At 50.7% G+C, this 21,696-nt stretch overlaps 1 protein-coding gene across 1 annotated transcript in view; it reads right to left on the reverse strand.

Annotated features, from left to right (window-relative positions):
* LOC142469202 (S phase cyclin A-associated protein in the endoplasmic reticulum-like) overlaps positions 1–21,696 on the reverse strand; it is a 135,114-nt gene that overhangs the window by 70,453 nt on the left and 42,965 nt on the right. The window contains exon 4 of the mRNA XM_075576162.1: positions 6,076–6,176. Within this exon, the coding sequence (XP_075432277.1) occupies positions 6,076–6,176 (101 nt within the window). The remainder of the gene's footprint in view (positions 1–6,075; positions 6,177–21,696) is intronic.

Raw genomic sequence — 21,696 nt, forward strand, 5'->3', positions numbered from 1 at the left:
CTAGTTCTAAGGGATTTCAACTTCAATTGGCTTGACCCTAAAAACCACAAAATCCAGATACAACTCAAGTCACTTAACCTATCACAACTAATTTCCCAACCCACACGGACAAACCTGAAATCGCATAACCATTCCTTGCTAGACTGGATTCTCTCCTCAAACCCCAGCAGAATCCAATCCTCGGTCATCCTTCCTGATATTTTCAGTGACCATGCAATAGTGTACTGTGTAAGGAAAATTAAACCGCCCCATTCAAGCCCTAAAGTTCTCCTCACTAGAACATTTATAAACTTTAACCCACAACAGTTTCTGGCTGACCTTATCAACTGCCCATGGCACAGAATCGATTTAATTCCCGACCCCAATTCTGCGCTCGACTATTTCCAATCCGAGTTCTTAAAACTCTGTGATACCCATGCTCCACTACGCAAAATAAGGGTACGGGGGGCCCACCTTCCATGGGTTACCACTGACCGTATAGCACTCTACCAGCTCAGGGATACCTTGTGGAAAAGCTACAAAGTAACTGGCACTACCAAGGATCTCAATCACTACAGATGCCTGCTGAACATGTGCACAAGGCAAACAAGGCACGCAAAAGCACAATATTACTCTGACAATCTTCACCAGAATACATCAAACCCAGCTAACTTCTGGAAGGTTATCAACAATACTGGGTATTCCAGCCTCCTAACCATCAACAGCCAAGTAATATCACTAAGGGGGATATTACTCTGACAAACCCAACTGACATTGCAAATGCATTCAATGATTACTTTGTGGGGTGTGCCACTAACTTATTAGCGAAACGCAGCCCAAACCACAAACCTGAATCTCATTCTGGGATAGCCCCACCCCCTCCCAACACTGCCCACAATTTTCAATTTGGCCCAGTATCTGAAGAGGAGATTACACAAGCGCTCCTCAAACTAAAACGAAGCAGCCAATGTGGACCTGACTTACTACAATCTAGGTTCCTACGACTTGGTGCCCCAGCCATTGCCAAACCAATTGCTTCCACAGTCAACTCTATCCTGTCTGCAGGCCATATCCCAAAGACCTGGAAAACTGCCAGAGTTGTCCCAATCTTCAAAAGTGGGGACAAAAACACTGTCTCAAACTACAGGCCAATCTCACTTCTCCCAATTCTATCCAAAGTCATGGAAAAATGTGTCCACTCCCAATTAAGCGATTACTATACCAAGACAAATTTCCCTAGCCAATTCCAATCTGGCTTTCGCCCCAAACACTCCACCGTAACTACCCTGCTAAAAGTTTGCAATGAAATTCAGTGTGGAATGGAACGGGGTCAACTCACCGGTGCAATATTCCTAGATTTTGCAAAGGCTTTTGATACTGTTGATCATGCTATCCTGCTTAACAAACTCCAGAGCTCTGGAATAGGGAAGCATGCTTTAAACTGGTTTCAGTCCTACCTATCAGGAAGATCCCAACATGTGTCCATCTCAGGCTCTAACTCCAACCCCCTGGATACCACCTGTGGTGTCCCGCAAGGCTCTGTTCTGGGGCCCCTACTCTTCTCAGTGTTCATTAATGATCTTCCCACAGCTTGTAAGGGAGCCTCAATACACATTTTATTTATTTATAAAATATTTTACCAGGAAGTAATATATTGAGAGTTACCTCTCGTTTTCAAGTATGTCCTGGGCACAGAGTAAGACAAATAATACATGGTTACAAATACAGTTACATAAATGAACAAGGTATACATTATATACAAGACATTGCGTGCACAGTTAAAGAAAATATATATTATGGGCGTATGAAACAGTTACATGTATGCAGATGACACAATCTTATATGCACACAGCCATAGCCTCTCTGACCTTCAACACATATTTCAGTCTGACTTTTTGAGACTCAAAAACTGGATTTCCCAAAACAAACTGTTTTTAAACACTGACAAGACTGTAACAATGGTATTTGGGACCAAGACTAAATTTTTAAAGCTTCCAGCGACTGAGCTCCTGATTAGAACCAACGCTAACACCATCCTAACCCCTGTCACTAGTTTTAAATACCTGGGCTTATGGTTTGACTCCCACTTAACATTCGGGATGCACATTGGTACCCTGACAACCAAGACCTATGCCAAACTAGGGGTACTTTACAGGAACAAATTCTCCCTAAGTCTCCTGGTCAGAAAGCGTGTCGCACAGCAGATGCTAATGCCAATTATTGACTATGGAGACATAGTATATGGCTCGGCACCCCAAACCCACCTTAGCAAACTTGACACCCTCTACAATTCAATTTGTTGTTTTGTTCTCCAATGCAACTACAACACACATCAATGCGAAAAGCTCAAAGAACTAGATTGGTCGTCACTAGAGTCTAGGCACAAAGTTCACCTTTCCTGTCTTGCCTTTAAATTCTTTCTGGGCAAGCTACCCAGCTCTCTGAACAAGCTCCTCACCCCTACCACACGCAGCACTTATCATCTGAGATCTGACTCCAAAAGACTGTTCATGGTCCCAAGGCTCAACAAAGTATCCGGACGTTCCTCCTTCTCTTACGGTGCACCCCAAAACTGGAACAACCTACCAGAGACTCTCACATCTACCACCATTTAAGTTCTTTCAAATCTAAGGCTGTCTCACATTTTAATCTGGTCTGTAACTGTTTCATACGCCCATAATATATATTTTCTTTAACTGTGCATGCAATGTCTTGTATATAATGTATACCCTGTTCATTTATGTAACTGTATTTGTAACCATGTATTATTTGTCTTAACTCTGTGCCCAGGACATACTTGAAAACGAGAGGTAACTCTCAATGTATTACTTCCTGGTAAAATATTTTATAAATAAATAATAAATGAGACAGAAAACAGAGAGAAACACACACACTCAAACAGACCAATAGACAGAAAGAGACAAATAGAGACAGACAGAGACAGAGACAGAGACAGAAAGGCAGACAGAGAAACACACACAAACAGACCGACAGACAAGAGAGAAACAGAGAGACCGACAGAGAGAGAGACAAACGGAGAGAGACAGACAAACGGAGAGAGGGAGACACACACAAACAGACCGACAGACAGAAAAAGACACAGACAGAGAGAGAGACAGACCGATAGACAGAGAGACAGACAAAGAGACAGAGTGACAGAGACACAAACGGAGAGAGACATACACACAAATACACTGACAGACAGAGAGACAAACGGAGAGAGGCAGACAGAAAACAGAGAGAAACACACACTCAAACAGACCAATAGGCAGAAAGAGACAAACAGAGACAGAAAGGCAGACAGAAACACACACAAACAGACCAAAAGACAGAAAGACAAAGAGAAACAGACAAACGGAGAGAGACCCGCACAAACAAACAGACTGATAGACAAGAGAGAAACAGAGAGAGACCTACAGAGAGAAAGAGACAAACGGAGAGAGAGAGACACACACAAACAGACCGACAGATAGAATGAGACACAGAGAGAGACAGACCGATAGAGAGAGACAGACAACGAGAAAAAGAGACAGAGTGGCAGAGACACAAATGGAGAGAGATAGTGAAACAGACAGAGAAAGACTGAAACACACACACACACACACACACACACACACACAGAGGAAGAGAGAGTGACAAAGAAACAGACACATGCAGTACTGTACATACATGAAACACACACACACACACACAGAGGAAGAGAGAGCGACAAAGAAAGACACATGCAGTACTGTACATACATGAAACACACACACACACAGAGAAGAAGAGAGCGCGACAAAGAAACAGACACATGCAGTACTGTACATACATGAAACACACACACACACAGAGGAAGAGAGCGCGACAAAGAAACAGACATATGCAGTAATGTACATACATGAAACACAGACACACACAGAGGAAGAAAGCGCGACAAAGAAACAGACACATGCAGTACTGTACATACATGAAACACACACACACACACACAGAGAGGAAGAGAGAGCGACAAAGAAACAGACACATGCAGTACTGTACATACATGAAACACACACACACAGAGAAGAAGAGAGCGCGACAAAGAAACAGACACATGCAGTACTGTACATACACGAAACACACACACAGAGAAGAAGAGAGCGCGACAAAGAAACAGACACATGCAGTACTGTACATACATGAAACACACACACACAGAGAAGAAGAGAGCGCGACAAAGAAACAGACATATGCAGTAATGTACATACATGAAACACACACACACAGAGGAAGAGAGCGCGACAAAGAAACAGACACATGCAGTAATGTACATACATGAAACACACACACACAGAGAGGAAGAGAGCGCGACAAAGAAACAAACACATGCAGTACTGTACATACATGAAACACACACACACACAGAGGAAGAGAGCGCGACAAAGAAACAAACACATGCAGTACTGTACATACATGAAACACACACACACAGAGGAAGAGAGCGCGACAAAGAAACAGACACATGCAGTACTGTACATACATGAAACACACACACACAGAGAGGAAGAGAGCGCGACAAAGAAACAGACATATGCAGTAATGTACATACATGAAACACACACACACAGAGGAAGAGAGCGCGACAAAGAAACAGACACATGCAGTACTGTACATACACGAAACACACACACACAGAGAGGAAGAGAGCGCGACAAAGAAACAGACACATGCAGTACTGTACATACATGAAACACACACACACAGAGAGGAAGAGAGCGCGACAAAGAAACAGACACATGCAGTAATGTACATACATGAAACACACACACACACAGAGAAGAAGAGAGCGCGACAAAGAAACAGACATATGCAGTACTGTACATACATGAAACACAGACACACACAGAGAGGAAGAGAGCGCGACAAAGAAACAGACACATGCAGTACTGTACATACATGAAACACACACACACAGAGGAAGAGAGCGCGACAAAGAAACAGACACATGCAGAACACACACACACACACACACACACAGAGGAAGAAAGCGCGACACACACACACACACACAGAGGAAGAAAGCGCGACAAAGAAGCAGACACATGCAGTAATGTACATACATGAAACACACACACACAGAGAGGAAGAAAGCGCGACAAAGAAGCAGACACATGCAGTAATGTACATACATGAAACACACACACACACAGAGAGGAAGAGAGCGCGACAAAGAAACAGACACATGCAGTAATGTACATACATGAAACACACCGCAAAATAATGATGTAAAAGTAAAATATTCGGCATGATCAGTTTCTCTTTGCAAATTGCCACAGGCTGAAACCTCTACTCTATGTAAACTACTCTGCTGTACAGGGCTCTATGCAAGCGGTGATCCGTGGCACCCAGCGTTTACACGCGTGGCCACCGGGAGATCCCGAGAAACACTGGGGGATGTCGGATATTTACTCTTCCAAATCATATCTTTCCCAGATTTATTTCTGTGATAAATAAATTTACAAAAGTTATCATTTCTTATAGGCCTACTGTGATGTTACAAATTGTATATACTATATAAACCTGTTTATTTAACACATATGAGCCCTGCCACAGCAGTAGTATTTTTATGTACACAGTAGCAGCTGATTTCTGTGAAGACACAAACCAGTTTGTTAGAAGTTTAAAACCACTGGCCTATAAATATCTCTTATTAACGTAAAACCTCGCTATTTGCAAAGAAAAGAAGAGCCTCGTCAGAATCGGGTCTCCCAGAGCCGCCCACCTCTATATTTTGGGTGAACCACAGTTATTTTATATCGTCTGTCTATCCGGGAGATTAAAATGGGCGAGCTAAACGATGAGATGAACGGCACTCAGCAGGACACCTTTCAATTCACCGTGTCGGCAAGAACGTTGCCACGGAGCTTTTTGGCACGGAACCACAAACCGTGCTGGCAAATAACGACGATTTGGCGCCCCAAGTCTCTCCAGGTTGTGGGTAAGAGACAATGGAGACAAAAGACCTTCTGAAGAGAAGACGGAGACCGCTCAGCTGCGAGAGACACCCAAGTTCAAGTCACTTTCACTAAACATGACGAAAGAAGACAGGCGTGTTTGGGTTTGTTGAGCGTTTACCTGCTGTGGGCGTCTGTCTTCTCAAGCTTTTCTTGCAGTTGGATCCAGTCAATGAGCGCCTTAAAATCTCGCACGTAATTACCCAGCATCATTAATACTTCCTACAACAAAAGGATACAGAATTAGGCATTGACCACATATCATTGAAAGAGCACCTTTGTATATTGGATTTTACAATACAGTGAAAGTCCGAGGATAACCCGTCCTGCTGTCACCCAACGCTCCCTGTCACTGGTATGAGAGAAAACCGGGGTGCTTACTAACGTGAGATGTAATGAAGAAAGATATATACACAAATACTACCTTACAGCAGACCCCTATAGTTGCTGCCACTGAGGGCCACTTTTGGGGTATCAAAATCCTGCTGCTCACCCAGAAGGATCTACCTGGATCCTTAGAGACAATAGATACATGAGGAAGCAATCTGTGAAATGCGTAGTTCCCTGCTGGTGTGTGCGAAGTGTGTCCACTATCAGCCACCGTACTCCCAAAGAGCTCTCCACAAGCGGTCCTGCGGTCGGACGCGTTTGCAGGAGCACACCGCGAACCGGAGAACTCGAGGCGAGCACAGGAGCCGATTAGTGCTTTACTGAAGTGTGAGTGTTTTATTTACTTGTTGTTACAATAAATTGTGTATACTTTTGACCTGCGTCTCTTCCTCATTGGAATCACGGGAGAGACACTACCCACTCACTACTATTGGGTCTGGTTCCAACCGAGGAGGGCTTCTTCTTGCTGTGAAGGAAGGCTTGTCCGTGGCGGTCTTATGGTCCATGGGGCTTATCCAAGACAAGGGAGGATACTGGGTGTAGGACGCCAGAAAGATACCATTATCTCATGTGTGCTCACATATGGCCGTGTGAGTAGTGTTATTGTATTTCTTTCATCTCCCCCATTTCTAAGGTTCTTTACAAGGATCTTATGTGCATTTTATCATCACTCTTGTGTTTCTAGCTTCTGTTATTATACCAGCGCTCCCTGTCACCGGCAGAGCCAAGAATGACCTCACAGGAGGTGACAGCCGGACAGCAGACACGCAGGACACAGAACATGGCGGCACACAGAGGGACCCGCGACGTCCATCACAGGAGGTGACAGCCGGACAGCAGAGACGCAGGACACAGTACATGGTGGCACAAACAGAGACCCGCGACGTCCATCACAGGAGGTGACAGCCGGACAGCAGAGGGACGCAAGGCACTGAACATGGCGGCACACACAGGGACCCGCGACGTCCATCACAGGAGGTGACAGCCGGACAGCAGAGACACAGGACACAGAACATGGCGGCACACACAGGGACCCGCGACGTCCATCACAGGAGGTGACAGCCGGACAGCAGAGAGACTCGGGACACAGAACATGGCGGCACACACAGGGACCCGCCACGTCCATCACAGGAGGAGACAGCCGGACAGCAGAGAGACGCGGGACACTGAACATGGCGGCACACAGGGACCCGCGACATCCATCACAGGAGGTGACAGCCGGACAGCAGAGAGACGCGGGATACAGAACGTGGCGGCACACAGAGGGACCCGCGACGTCCATCACTTTGGAGGGTTAGCGGGATTACTGTGTATTTCCTGATTATATGAAACACACGAGGTTATTACCGGGCGCGTAAACATTTAGATTAAAGGTTCTCTTAATTGGGGTGATACTGCCTGTGTTTAATACGGTACAAGGAGCAAAGTACAAAAGCAAAAAAAAAACAGACCATACATATCTCTGGACGTTTACAAGGTAAGAATGCCAACGTGATCCAGAGAGTCAAACAACTCCAACTAGTTATAAGGTACATTTGTTTAGGAAATTCGCAAACGTGCCCATGTTTAAAAATCCCAGCAAACATCCATTTTAGACAAACCTTAATGTAAAAAAGAGTAACTTCTAGAGCAGGGCGCCAACTCAGTCCTCAAGGGCCGTCAGGTTTTCAGGATATCCCTGCTTCAGTACAGGAGGCTCAATCAGTCCCAGCTTCACCACAGTCAGTCCCAGCTTCAGCACAGGGGGCTGAATCACTGTGCCACTGATTGAGCCACCTGTGCAGAAGCAGGGAAATCCTGAAAGCCTAAGCAGTCGGGTGACCCTTGAGGACTGGAGTTGGCCGCCCTGCTCCAGAGCATCCGACACCGACGTTGTGTGGTTATGATGCAAAATATTCCACAGAACGCAAAAGGAAAAGCAAATTGAGTACGTCATTGAGTGAGACTTGACCCTGAAGCCATTATTTTGCTGTGAGATGTTAGTGCTCTCTCCGGCAGTGCAGCAGTTAACCTCCCCCCCCCCCCCCCCAGGCACCTGCCTGAAGGAATGCTCAGCTCCTGGTCTTATCAGACATGATCATGGGGCCGTGTAGCATGTGAGCTGTAACCAGAGTCGTGTTATACGAACAAGGGAATACAAACAAGACAAGAAGCCGAGGGCCTCTCCTTCTTCACTCATGCGCATCTCTCTGACCATCTCGCCCCCCTCCTCTCCCCAGCCGGACAACAGTGGCTCAGAGAGAACCCCCTCCCCCATCCCAGATAACCACGTCTAGGTACCCGGCTAAAGTTACCAATTAGTTTACCAATTGGCTGCAACGGATTCGATTGGTTTGTAATTAATTCTAGTCACTGGCGCGCACGTCAGGACTGCTGGCGCCATCTCATTGTCCCGATGACACACTATACGGAGACGCCAGGGCCCTTGGGCCCGGCACGTCAATACAGCTCTCTTGTTCCCCTACAATGCACATAGCTTCGGCACCGTGGGGTATATATCTGCGGCTGTGGAAACTTCTACCGTATGAGACAAGAAAAGGAGTCTTTATGGAGGAAGCCGGACAAGCTTTAAATGGCGGCGTTTGTCAAGGTCGAATGCGCTTGTAAAACGGAGGCGAAAAAAAAACCCCAGTGATCGGGCTGCAGATAAATCCCCAAAACGGATGTGAGTGTTTCAAATGTAATAACCAACCCAGGGCGGATAAACAGCTCTGGCTTATAGGGCAACGTCCGTCTCGTTATTACAGGCATCTTGTACATCCCAAAATCAACGGGACCGGGAAAATGTTGTGGGACATATATTGACAAAATAGGTATTGGGGAGGGGTTATAGGGGCACGGACAGGAGCCATTATGGGAGGGGTTACAGGGGCACGGACAGGAGCCATTATGGGAGGGGTTATAGGGGCGCGGAGAGGAGCCATTATGGGAGGGGTTATAGGGGCCGTTACAGGAGCAGTTACAGGGAGCGGTGGATAGGGAGAGGTGGGGGGATGTGTTATAGGGAGTCATTATAAGAGCAGTTATAGGGAGCGGTGTATAAGGAGAGTTGGAGAGGTGTTATAGGGAGTCTTTATAAGACAAGTTATAGGGAGAGTTGAGGGAGGTTAAAGGGAGAGTTGGGGGAGGTTATAGGGAGGCATTATTAGAGCAGTTATAGGGAGAGTTGGGGGGAGGTGTTATAGGGAGAGTTGGGGGAGGTTATAGGGAGAGTTGGGGGAGGTTATAGGGAGTCATTATAATAGCAGTTATAGGGAGAGTTGGGGGATGTGTTATAGGGAGAGTTGGGGGAGGTTATAGGGAGAGTTGGGGCATGTGTTATAGGGAGCGTTGGGGGAGGTTTTAGGGAGTCATTAGTAGCGCAGTTAGAGGGAGAGTTGGGGGAGGTTATAGAGAGTTGGGGGGAGGTTATAGGGAGAGTTGGGGGAGGTTATAGGGAGAGTTGGTTGAGGTTGTAGGGAGTTGGGGGAGGTTATAGGGAGAGTTGGGGGAGGTTATAGGGAGAGTTGGGGGAGGTTATAGGGAGAGTTGGGGGAGGTTATAGGGAGAGTTGGGGGGAGGTTATAGGGAGAGTTGGGGGAGGTTGTAGAGAGAGTTGGGGGGAGGTTATAGGGAGAGTTGGTGGGAGGTTATAGGGAGAGTTGGTGGGAGGTTATAGGGAGAGTTGGTGGGAGGTTATAGGGAGAGTTCGGAGAGGTTATAGGGAGAGTTGGGGGAGGTTATAGGGAGGCATTATTAGAGCAGTAATAGGGAAAGTTGGGGGAGGTTATAGGGAGAGTTGGGGGAGGTTTATAGGGAGAGTTTGGGGAGGTTATAGGGAGAGTTGGGGGAGGTTATAGGGAGGCATTATTACAGTAGTTATAGGGAGAGTTGGGGAGAGGTTGTAGAGAGAGTTGGGGGGAGGTTATAGGGAGAGTTGGGGGAGGTTATAGGGAGAGTTGGGGGGAGGTTGCAGAGAGAGTTGGGGGAGGTTGCAGAGAGAGTTGGGGGGAGGTTATAGGGAGAGTTGGTGGGAGGTTATAGGGAGAGTTGGGGGAGGTTATAGGGAGAGTTGGGGGAGGTTATAGGGAGGCATTATTAGAGTAGTTATAGGGAGAGTTGGGGGAGGTTATAGGGAGAGTTGGTGGGAGGTTATAGGGAGAGTTGGGGGAGGTTATAGGGAGAGTTGGGGGAGGTTATAGGGAGAGTTGGGGGAGGTTATAGGGAGAGTTGGGGGAGGTTATAGGGAGAGTTGGGGGAGGTTATAGGGAGAGTTGGGGGAGGTTATAGGGAGAGTTGGGGGAGGTTATAGGGAGAGTTGGGGGAGTTTATAGGGAGAGTTGGGGGAGGTTATAGGGAGGCATTATTAGAGTAGTTATAGGGAGAGTTGGGGGAGGTTATAGGGAGGCATTATTAGAGTAGTTATAGGGAGAGTTGGGGGAGGTTATAGGGAGGCATTATTAGAGTAGTTATAGGGAGAGTTGGGGGGAGGTTATAGGGAGAGTTGGTGGGAGGTTATAGGGAGAGTTGGGGGAGGTTATAGGGAGAGTTGGGGGAGGTTATAGGGAGAGTTAGGGGAGGTTATAGGGAGAGTTGGGGGGAGGTTATAGGGAGAGTTGGTGGGAGGTTATAGGGAGAGTTGGGGGAGGTTATAGGGAGAGTTGGGGGAGGTTATTGGGAGAGTTGGGGGAGGTTATAGGAGAGTTGGTGGGAGGTTATAGGGAGAGTTGGGGGAGGTTATAGGGAGAGTTGGGGGAGGTTATAGGGAGAGTTGAGGGAGGTTATAGGGAGGCATTATTAGAGCAGTTATAGGGAGAGTTGGGGGAGGTGTTATAGGGAGAGTTGGGGGAGGTTATAGGGAGTCATTATAATAGCAGTTATAGAGAGAGTTGGGGGAGGTTATAGGGAGAGTTGGGGGAGGTTATAGGGAGTCATAATAGCAGTTATAGGGAGAGTTGGGGGATGTGTTATAGGGAGAGTTGGGGTAGGTTATAGGGAGAGTTGGGGCATGTGTTATAGGGAGCGTTGGGGGATGTTTTAGGGAGTCATTATTAGCGCAGTTAGAGGGAGAGTTGGGGGAGGTTATAGAGAGTTGGGGGGAGGTTATAGGGAGAGTTGGGGGATGTGTTATAGGGAGAGTTGGGGGAGATTATAAGGAGAGTTGGGGGATGTGTTATAGGGAGAGTTGGGGGAGGTTATAGAGAGAGTTGGGGGGAGGTTATAGGGAGAGTTGGGGGAGGTTATAGGGAGAGTTGGTTGAGGTTATAGGGAGAGTTGGGGGAGGTTATAGGGAGAGTTGGGGAAGGTTATAGGGAGAGTTGGGGGAGGTTGTAGGGAGAGTTGGGGGAGGGTATAGGGAGAGTTGGGGGGAGGTTATAGGGAGAGTTGGGGGAGGTTATAGGGAGAGTTGGGGGAGGTTATAGGGAGGCATTATTAGAGTAGTTATAGGGAGAGGTGGGGGAGGTTATAGGAAGACTTGGGGGAGGTTTTAGGGAGAGTTGGGGGAGGTTTTAGGGAGAGTTGGGGGAGGTTATAGGGAGGCATTATTAGAGCAGTAATAGGGAAAGTTGGGGGAGGTTTATAGGGACAGTTGGGGGAGGTTATAGGGAGAGTTGGGGGAGGTTATAGGGAGAGTTGGGGGAGGTTATAGGGAGAGTTGGGGGAGGTTATAGGGAGAGTTGGGGGAGGTTATAGGGAGAGTTGGGGGAGGTTATAGGGAGAGTTGGGGGAGGTTATAGGGAGAGTTTGGGGAGGTTATAGGGAGAGTTGGGGGAGGTTATAGAGAGTTGGTGGGAGGTTATAGGGAGAGTTGGGGGGAGGTTATAGGGAGAGTTGGGGGAGGTTATAGGGAGGCATTATTAGAGTAGTTATAGGGAGAGGTGGGGGAGGTTATAGGGAGAGTTGGGGGAGGTTATAGGGAGAGTTGGGGGAGGTTATAGGGAGAGTTGGGGGAGGTTGTAGAGAGAGTTGGTGGGAGGTTATAGGGAGAGTTGGGGGAGGTTATAGGGAGAGTTCAGAGAGGTTATAGGGAGAGTTGGGGGAGGTTATAGGGAGGCATTATTAGAGCAGTAATAGGGAAAGTTGGGGGAGGTTATAGGGAGAGTTGGGGGAGGTTTATAGGGAGAGTTTGGGGAGGTTATAGGGAGAGTTGGGGGAGGTTATAGGGAGGCATTATTAGAGTAGTTATAGGGAGAGTTGGGGGAAGGTTATAGGGAGAGTTGGTGGGAGGTTATAGGGAGAGTTGGGGGAGGTTATAGGGAGAGTTGGGGGAGGTTATAGGGAGAGTTGGGGGGAGGTTATAGGGAGAGTTGGGGGGAGGTTATAGGGAGAGTTGGGGGGAGGTTATAGGGAGAGTTGGGGGGAGGTTATAGGGAGAGTTGGGGGGAGGTTATAGGGAGAGTTTGGGGGAGGCTATAGGGAGAGTTGGGGGATGTGTTATAGGGAGAGTTGGGGGGAGGTTAAACGGAGAGTTGGGGGATGTGTTCTAGGGAGAGTTGGGGGACGTGTTATAGGGAGAGTTGGGGTATGTGTTTTCAAAGTGACTCACGTGACGAAACTAGTCAGGACGTCGTGACGTCGTGACGCACTGATGTCATCACGCAGGTTGAGGCTGTGTCGAGGTCTGACAATTTCCTATTACACACGAAGAAAGGTAGAGGATACTTCGGGCAAAGCAGAGTTGTTATTGCGGAGTTGGGTGCTCTAAGGTCTGAGTGCTGGGACTATGATTTCACATCAGGCACATGGAGTGAAGTAGCTGACAACTGGATATCTTCCTACTACACCGGATGGTGTTTCAGCTACTGTACCTGCCTAACACCACCGCCCCTCCTGCTTACACTGACTACCATCTTCCATCCAGCCACGGATAAGTATCCTCATTTACCTCTTGTGTATATCTACAGCAATATCTGGCTTTCTACCCTCCTGCAGTCTCAGCTGGTTTACAGATTGTCTCCCTTGAATGCTTTTTCACTATTTGAAGTGAGTGCAATTCCTGGCCGCCACTTTCTGCTTTTTAATAAATTGTCAATTTTACAAACAATATTACTGTATGCCATGGCGCTGGCGCTTCTTTTTGTCTTTGTTTTATATATATATATATATATATAAAATATAGGATGTGTTCCGCTGCTCCCACCGGCTCAACAAGGACGTCCTCTGCTCCCACCGCCACCAGGATGTCTGCCGCTGCTCACACGATGTCGGTGTGGTCCTCCTCACCCTCCGCTACAAGTGCACACGCAGAAGCGATTTGTAGCACTATTGTAGGGAGACGTGGGCAGATTCTCCCTCTCCCCCCCACGCCCCCCCCCCCCCCGTTGGCATATAGCCAATAAAGAATATCATTATGTGCTCCCAAGTGATATTCTTTATTGGCTATATATATATATATATGGGGGGGGAGGGGGGGAGAGGGAGAATCTGCCCACGTCTCCCTACAGTAGTGCTACAAATCGCTTCTGCGTGTGCACTTGTAGCGTCACTACATTGACGTCACCGGATCGCTCTGCAGTTTCTGGTATAATTAAGGCCTTAATTATAAAGGCGGAGTGTGAGGAGGACCACACCGACATCGTGTGAGCAGCGGCAGAGGGTGAGGAGGACCACACCGACATCGTGTGAGCAGCGGCAGAGGGTGAGGAGGACCACACCGACATCGTGTGAGCAGCGGCAGAGGGTGAGGAGGACCACACCGACATCGTGTGAGCAGCGGCAGAGGGTGAGGAGGACCACACCGACATCGTGTGAGCAGCGGCAGAGGATGAGGAGGACCACACCGACATCGTGTGAGCAGCGGCAGAGGGTGAGGAGGACCACACCGACATCGTGTGAGCAGCGGCAGAGGGTGAGGAGGACCACACCGACATCGTGTGAGCAGCGGCAGAAGGTGAGGAGGACCACACCGACATCGTGTGAGCAGCGGCAGAGGGTGAGGAGGACCACACCGACATCGTGTGAGCAGCGGCAGAGGGTGAGGAGGACCACACCGACATCGTGTGAGCAGCGGCAGAGGGTGAGGAGGACCACACCGACATCGTGTGAGCAGCGGCAGAGGGTGAGGAGGACCACACCGACATCGTGTGAGCAGCGGCAGAGGGTGAGGAGGACCACACCGACATCGTGTGAGCAGCGGCAGAGGGTGAGGAGGACCACACCGACATCGTGTGAGCATCGGCAGAGGGTGAGGAGGACCACACCGACATCGTGTGAGCAGCGGCAGAGGGTGAGGAGGACCACACCGACATCGTGTGAGCAGTGGCAGAGGGTGAGGAGGACCACACCGACATCGTGTGAGCAGCGGCAGAGGGTGAGGAGGACCACACCGACATCGTGTGAGCAGCGGCAGAGGGTGAGGAGGACCACACCGACATCGTGTGAGCAGCGGCAGAGGGTGAGGAGGACCACACCGACATCGTGTGAGCAGCGGCAGAGGGTGAGGAGGACCACACCGACATCGTGTGAGCAGCGGCAGAGGGTGAGGAGGACCACACCGACATCGTGTGAGCAGCGGCAGAGGGTGAGGAGGACCACACCGACATCGTGTGAGCAGCGGCAGAGGGTGAGGAGGACCACACCGACATCGTGTGAGCAGCGGCAGAGGGTGAGGAGGACCACACCGACATCGTGTGAGCAGCGGCAGAGGGTGAGGAGGACCACACCGACATCGTGTGAGCAGCGTCAGAGGGTGAGGAGGACCACACCGACATCGTGTGAGCATCGGCAGAGGGTGAGGAGGACCACACCGACATCGTGTGAGCAGCGGCAGAGGGTGAGGAGGACCACACCGACATCGTGTGAGCAGCGGCAGAGGGTGAGGAGGACCACACCGACATCGTGTGAGCAGCGGCAGAGGGTGAGGAGGACCACACCGACATCGTGTGAGCAGCGGCAGAGGGTGAGGAGGACCACACCGACATCGTGTGAGCATCGGCAGAGGGTGAGGAGGACCACACCGACATTGTGTGAGCAGCGGCAGAGGTTAAGGAGGACCACACCGACATCGTGTGAGCAGCGGCAGAGGGTGAGGAGGACCACACCGACATCGTGTGAGCAGCGGCAGAGGGTGAGGAGGACCACACCGACATCGTGTGAGCAGCGGCAGAGGGTGAGGAGGACCACACCGACATCGTGTGAGCAGCGGCAGAGGGTGAGGAGGACCACACCGACATCGTGTGAGCAGCGGCAGAGGGTGAGGAGGACCACACCGACATCGTGTGAGCAGCGGCAGAGGGTGAGGAGGACCACACCGACATCGTGTGAGCAGCGGCAGAGGGTGAGGAGGACCACACCGACATCGTGTGAGCAGCGGCAGAGGGTGAGGAGGACCACACCGACATCGTGTGAGCAGCGGCAGAGGGTGAGGAGGACCACACCGACATCGTGTGAGCAGCGGCAGAGGGTGAGGAGGACCACACCGACATCGTGTGAGCAGCGGCAGAGGGTGAGGAGGACCACACCGACATCGTGTGAGCAGCGGCAGAGGGTGAGGAGGACCACACCGACATCGTGTGAGCAGCGGCAGAGGGTGAGGAGGACCACACCGACATCGTGTGAGCAGCGGCAGAGGGTGAGGAGGACCACACCGACATCGTGTGAGCAGCGGCAGAGGGTGAGGAGGACCACACCGACATCGTGTGAGCAGCGGCAGAGGGTGAGGAGGACCACACCGACATCGTGTGAGCAGCGGCAGAGGGTGAGGAGGACCACACCGACATCGTGTGAGCAGCGGCAGAGGGTGAGGAGGACCACACCGACATCGTGTGAGCAGCGGCAGAGGGTGAGGAGGACCACACCGACATCGTGTGAGCAGCGGCAGAGGGTGAGGAGGACCACACCGACATCGTGTGAGCAGCGGCAGAGGGTGAGGAGGACCACACCGACATCGTGTGAGCAGCGGCAGAGGGTGAGGAGGACCACACCGACATCGTGTGAGCAGCGGCAGAGGGTGAGGAGGACCACACCGACATCGTGTGAGCAGCGGCAGAGGGTGAGGAGGACCACACCGACATCGTGTGAGCATCGGCAGAGGGTGAGGAGGACCACACCGACATCGTGTGAGCAGCGGCAGAGGGTGAGGAGGACCACACCGACATCGTGTGAGCAGCGGCAGAGGGTGAGGAGGACCACACCGACATCGTGTGAGCAGCGGCAGAGGGTGAGGAGGACCACACCGACATCGTGTGAGCAGCGGCAGAGGGTGAGGAGGACCACACCGACATCGTGTGAGCAGCGGCAGAGGGTGAGGAGGACCACACCGACATCGTGTGAGCAGCGGCAGAGGGTGAGGAGGACCACACCGACATCGTGTGAGCAGCGGCAGAGGGTGAGGAGGACCACACCGACATCGTGTGAGCAGCGGCAGAGGGTGAGGAGGACCACACCGACATCGTGTGAGCAGCGGCAGAGGGTGAGGAGGACCACACCGACATCGTGTGAGCAGCGGCAGAGGGTGAGGAGGACCACACCGACATCGTGTGAGCAGCGGCAGAGGGTGAGGAGGACCACACCGACATCGTGTGAGCAGCGGCAGAGGGTGAGGAGGACCACACCGACATCGTGTGAGCAGCGGCAGAGGGTGAGGAGGACCACACCGACATCGTGTGAGCAGCGGCAGAGGGTGAGGAGGACCACACCGACATCGTGTGAGCAGCGTCAGAGGGTGAGGAGGACCACACCGACATCGTGTGAGCATCGGCAGAGGGTGAGGAGGACCACACCGACATCGTGTGAGCAGCGGCAGAGGGTGAGGAGGACCACACCGACATCGTGTGAGCAGTGGCAGAGGGTGAGGAGGACCACACCGACATCGTGTGAGCAGCGGCAGAGGGTGAGGAGGACCACACCGACATCGTGTGAGCAGCGGCAGAGGGTGAGGAGGACCACACCGACATCGTGTGAGCAGCGTCAGAGGGTGAGGAGGACCACACCGACATCGTGTGAGCATCGGCAGAGGGTGAGGAGGACCACACCGACATCGTGTGAGCAGCGGCAGAGGGTGAGGAGGACCACACCGACATCGTGTGAGCAGCGGCAGAGGGTGAGGAGGACCACACCGACATCGTGTGAGCAGCGGCAGACATCCTGGTGGCGGTGGCAGCAGAGGACGTCCTTGTTGAGCCGGTGGGAGCAGCGGAACACATCCTATCACAGTTGATGCCGGTGAGAGCCGGGGAACATGTGACCGTACTACAGCTGCGGCCGCCTTTATCCTAATGCGGCCGGATCCGCGGCGCTCTGCTAACCGCGGCCAGATGCGGTATATTTTCTGTTTTTCCGTAGCGCTTTCCGGTATGTTAGCGCTCGGATTTTATGCTAGCCGGGGAGGTCCTCTGCTGCCACCGCCACCAGGATGTCTGCCGCTTCTCCCACAATGTCGCCGTGGTTCTCCGCAGCGGTCTTCCTCACCCTCCCTCCGCCGCCTGTAGGTAAGTGTTCTGCTGCTCTGCTCCTGCCGTTCTCCACGAGGAGGACAGAGGGAGCAGAGCGGAAATTACCCGGCACCGGTCCAGCCCCTGGAGCCGGATCCGGGTAATTTCCAGGTATCGGAACAAGTGCCGGGTAATTTCCGGGTACTCGACACATCACTAGTCTCTACCTCCTCCGCGCTGCACTGTGGTTTCATATGAAAATGGTTTCTACTTCGACATTTCAACCTCCATGTAAAGAGAAATAATTACTGGGGGAACCCTGTCCCAGAGTGAGGAAAACCCGCACGTGCTCCCCGCTCACCCCATGTGCAGGTGTGGGATTTACACAGGGGACATTCATAATGTCATGCGGTACAGTGACTAAGGTGCACTCGTCCAGGAGAGCTCAACTCCCAATCCTCACGGGCCAACCAACAGGTCAAGATTTTAGGATATCCCAGCTTCAGCACAGGTGGCTCCATCAGTGGCTCAATTGAAGACTGAGCCACTGATTGAACCACTTGTACTGAAGCAGGGATTGATTGAGCCACCTGTGCTGAAGCTGTGACTGATAGAGCCATCTGTGCTGAAGCTGAAACTGATTGAGCCACCTGTGTTGAAGCAGGGATATCCTGAGAACCTGGCCTGTTGGTGGCCCCTGTGGCAGTCACTGGAGTTGACTCCCTGCAATAGTCATTAGCAGCTGTCAGCAGCCGGTCACACAGCATAAAGCCGAGGTATTCTAGTGACTAAACTTCTCTATAACTAAATACAGAGACGGGAGAGAACAGAACTGCACCAAAAAGAGAATATGAAACAGACAGTCACACCTTGTTCTTCTCCCCGTGTGTCGTACCGCAGGCCCCTCTCTGGGGTAATAACCCCTGTGTGTGGTACCGTAGGCCCCTCTCTGAGGTAATAACCCCTGTGTGTGGTACCGTAGGCCCTCTCTGAGGTAATAACCCCTGTGTGTGGTACCGTAGGCCCCTCTCTGAGGTAATAACCCCTGTGTGTGGTACCGTAGGCCCTCTCTGAGGTAATAACCCCTGTGTGTGGTACCGTAGGCCCCTCTCTGAGGTAATAACCCCTGTGTGTGGTACCGTAGGCCCTCTCTGAGGTAATAACCCCTGTGTGTGGTACCGTAGGCCCCTCTCTGAGGTAATAACCCCTGTGTGTGGTACCGTAGGCCCTCTCTGAGGTAATAACCCCTGTGTGTGGTACCGTAGGCCCCTCTCTGAGGTAATAACCCCTGTGTGTGGTACCGTAGGCCCCTCTCTGGGGTAATAACCCCTGTGTGTGGTACCGTAGGCCCCTCTCTGAGGTAATAACCCCTGTGTGTGGTACCGTAGGCCCCTCTCTGGGGTAATAACCCCTGTGTGTGGTACCGTAGGCCCCTCTCTGAGGTAATAACCCCTGTGTGTGGTACCGTAGGCCCCTCTCTGAGGTAATAACCCCGTGTGTGGTACCGTAGGCCCCTCTCTGAGGTAATAACCCCTGTGTGTGGTACTGTAGGCCCCTCTCTGAGGTAATAACCCCTGTGTGTGGTACCGCAGGCCCCTCTCTGAGGTAATAACCCCCTGTGTGTGGTACCGCAGGCCTCTCTCTGGGATAATAACCCATGTGTGTGGTTGTTGCAGGGTACATGCAACTACACACGTGGGTTTCTTGACAAGGCTTATTTATTTAGCCTTAAAAGATATACAGTACAGCACACAAAACAAAAATAGCTTTTCATCAGCAAACAAAAAGAAAAATGGCTTTTTCTTCAGCAGACAAAACAAAACAGTTTCTCTTTAGCAGACAGTGTTAAAATCAGACAGCTACCCTTTTCTATGCAGGAGACAGACAGTTCATAATTCATGTACTTTGATAACAGACCTTGTTTAAGTAATCTCTGCATCTGCAGTAGCTTACTCCTCTCTCCTCAACAGCCAGCCCCGTGTGTCTACAGGCTGGGTTTTTAACACACCTTGATTAGGCAGCTGGAATCCAACTAATTGTCCTGAGGTTCCCAGCTGAAGTTAACCTAGTCAGTGCTGCACTGTAGACTAGACAAAGGTTTTCCAGGCATATAGCTGGTGGCTTTTGTTTACCCTGTCACATTCCTCCCCTGTAAGTGTGTGGCTGGGGCTACGCACGGCTGAAGCCCGACCATCCACCCCTTCTCTAGAAAAGAAATCAGCATTTGCGTTCTCTTTTCCCGGCCTGTGCTGAATCTCAAATGAGAAGGGTTGGAGGGCCATATACCACCTAGTCAACCTAGCATTGGAATCCTTCATACTATTTAACCACTTCAGTGGAGCATGATCCGTCACCAAAGTAAAATGGACGCCTGCCAGGTAATGCCTCAAAGCCTCGATTGCCCACTTTACTGCGAGGCACTCTTTCTCAATCAATGAGTAGTTTTTTTCCCTCGGGAACAATTTCCTACTCAGGAAAAGGATAGGGTGTTCAACTCCCTCAAACTGTTGTGACAACACTGCCCCTAGCCCTATCTCTGATGCATCTGTTTGCACTATAAAAGGGCTGTTGAAGTCCGGGCTTCTAAGGATGGGACCCTCTGATAGACACCTTTTTATGTCCTCAAAGGCTCTCTGACAATCCCTTGACTATACCACTTGTGTAGGGGCACACTTTTTTGTGAGGTCCGTTAAAGGGGCTGCCACTTCCGAATAGTTGGGGATGAACCGCCGGTAGTACCCTGCTAAACACAGCAGAGAGCGTACAGTACCTGCGTTTTGGTTTGGGGGGTCGGAACTTCTTTCAGGGCAACTACCTTGTCGGCTGTGGCCTTACTTTTCCACCTCCCACTGCATACCCTAAGTATTTAGTTTCCGCCTTACCCAGGGCACATTTCTTAGGGTTGGCTGTGAGCCCTGCCTCTCAGAGATTTGAGGACCGCTTTCAGCCTATTTAGATGGGCCCGCCAGTGTTTACTATAAATGACAATGTCATCTAGGTAGGCTGCGGCATAAGTCCTATGGGGCCTCAGTACCTTATCCATGAGTCTCTGAAATGTGGCTGGGGCTCCATGCAGTCCAAATGGCATTGTCACAAACTGGTATAAACCCATGGGAGTGGCAAAGGCTGTTTTGCATTTGGACTTTTCCTCTAAGGGTGTTTGCCAGTATCCTTTTGTCAAGTCTAGCGTGGATATATATTCCGCGTTACCAAGGGCGTCAATTAATTCGTCCACCCTTGGCATCGGATATGCGTCAAACTTGGATACCGCATTAACCTTTCGGAGGTCCACACAAAATCTTACCTTCCCATCGGGTTTAGGGACCATAATTAGTGGACTACACCACTCACTGCATGATTCCTCAATCACTCCTAAGTGTAACATTTCTTGTACCTCCTTCTCCACCAGAGCCCTACGACTTTCAGGCAACCTATAAGGACGGGAACGTACTTTTACCCCAGGTGCTGTCTCGATCGCATGGGAAATTAAGTTAGTTTGTCCTGGTAAGTCAGAAAAAACATCATGGAATTGTGTAATTATTGCTAACAAGTCCCCTTTTTGTTCAGAGGACAACTATTTACCCATAGGGATTTTATCATCACTCACGATGTTCTCCCGTGGAGGCTGAGGACCCAAGTCCGTTTCCTCCTCCACCGGTGGATGAATAGAGACCGCTGCATCTTCCAGGGTTTCAGCAAGTTCACATGGTAAATTTGTTTACCCTTCCTGGACCCTGGTTGAGCGATCTCGTAATCCACATCACCCGTACGGCGGAGTACTTAGAATGGGCCCTGCCATTTGGCCAGGAGTTTACTCTCGCAACTGGGTAACAATAACATCACCTGGTCTCCCGGGTGAAACACTCTCATGCGAGCATTCTGATTGTAATGTCTCTCCTGACTGTCCTGGGCTGATCTAAGATTCTCCCTGGCAAAATGGCCGACCACATCTAGGCGCTTCCTAAGGTCTAGTACATATTGCAGGGTATTCTTAGAAGGGG

Source organism: Ascaphus truei, chromosome 18 (genome assembly GCF_040206685.1).
Source record: "Ascaphus truei isolate aAscTru1 chromosome 18, aAscTru1.hap1, whole genome shotgun sequence".
NCBI lineage: Eukaryota > Metazoa > Chordata > Amphibia > Anura > Ascaphidae > Ascaphus > Ascaphus truei.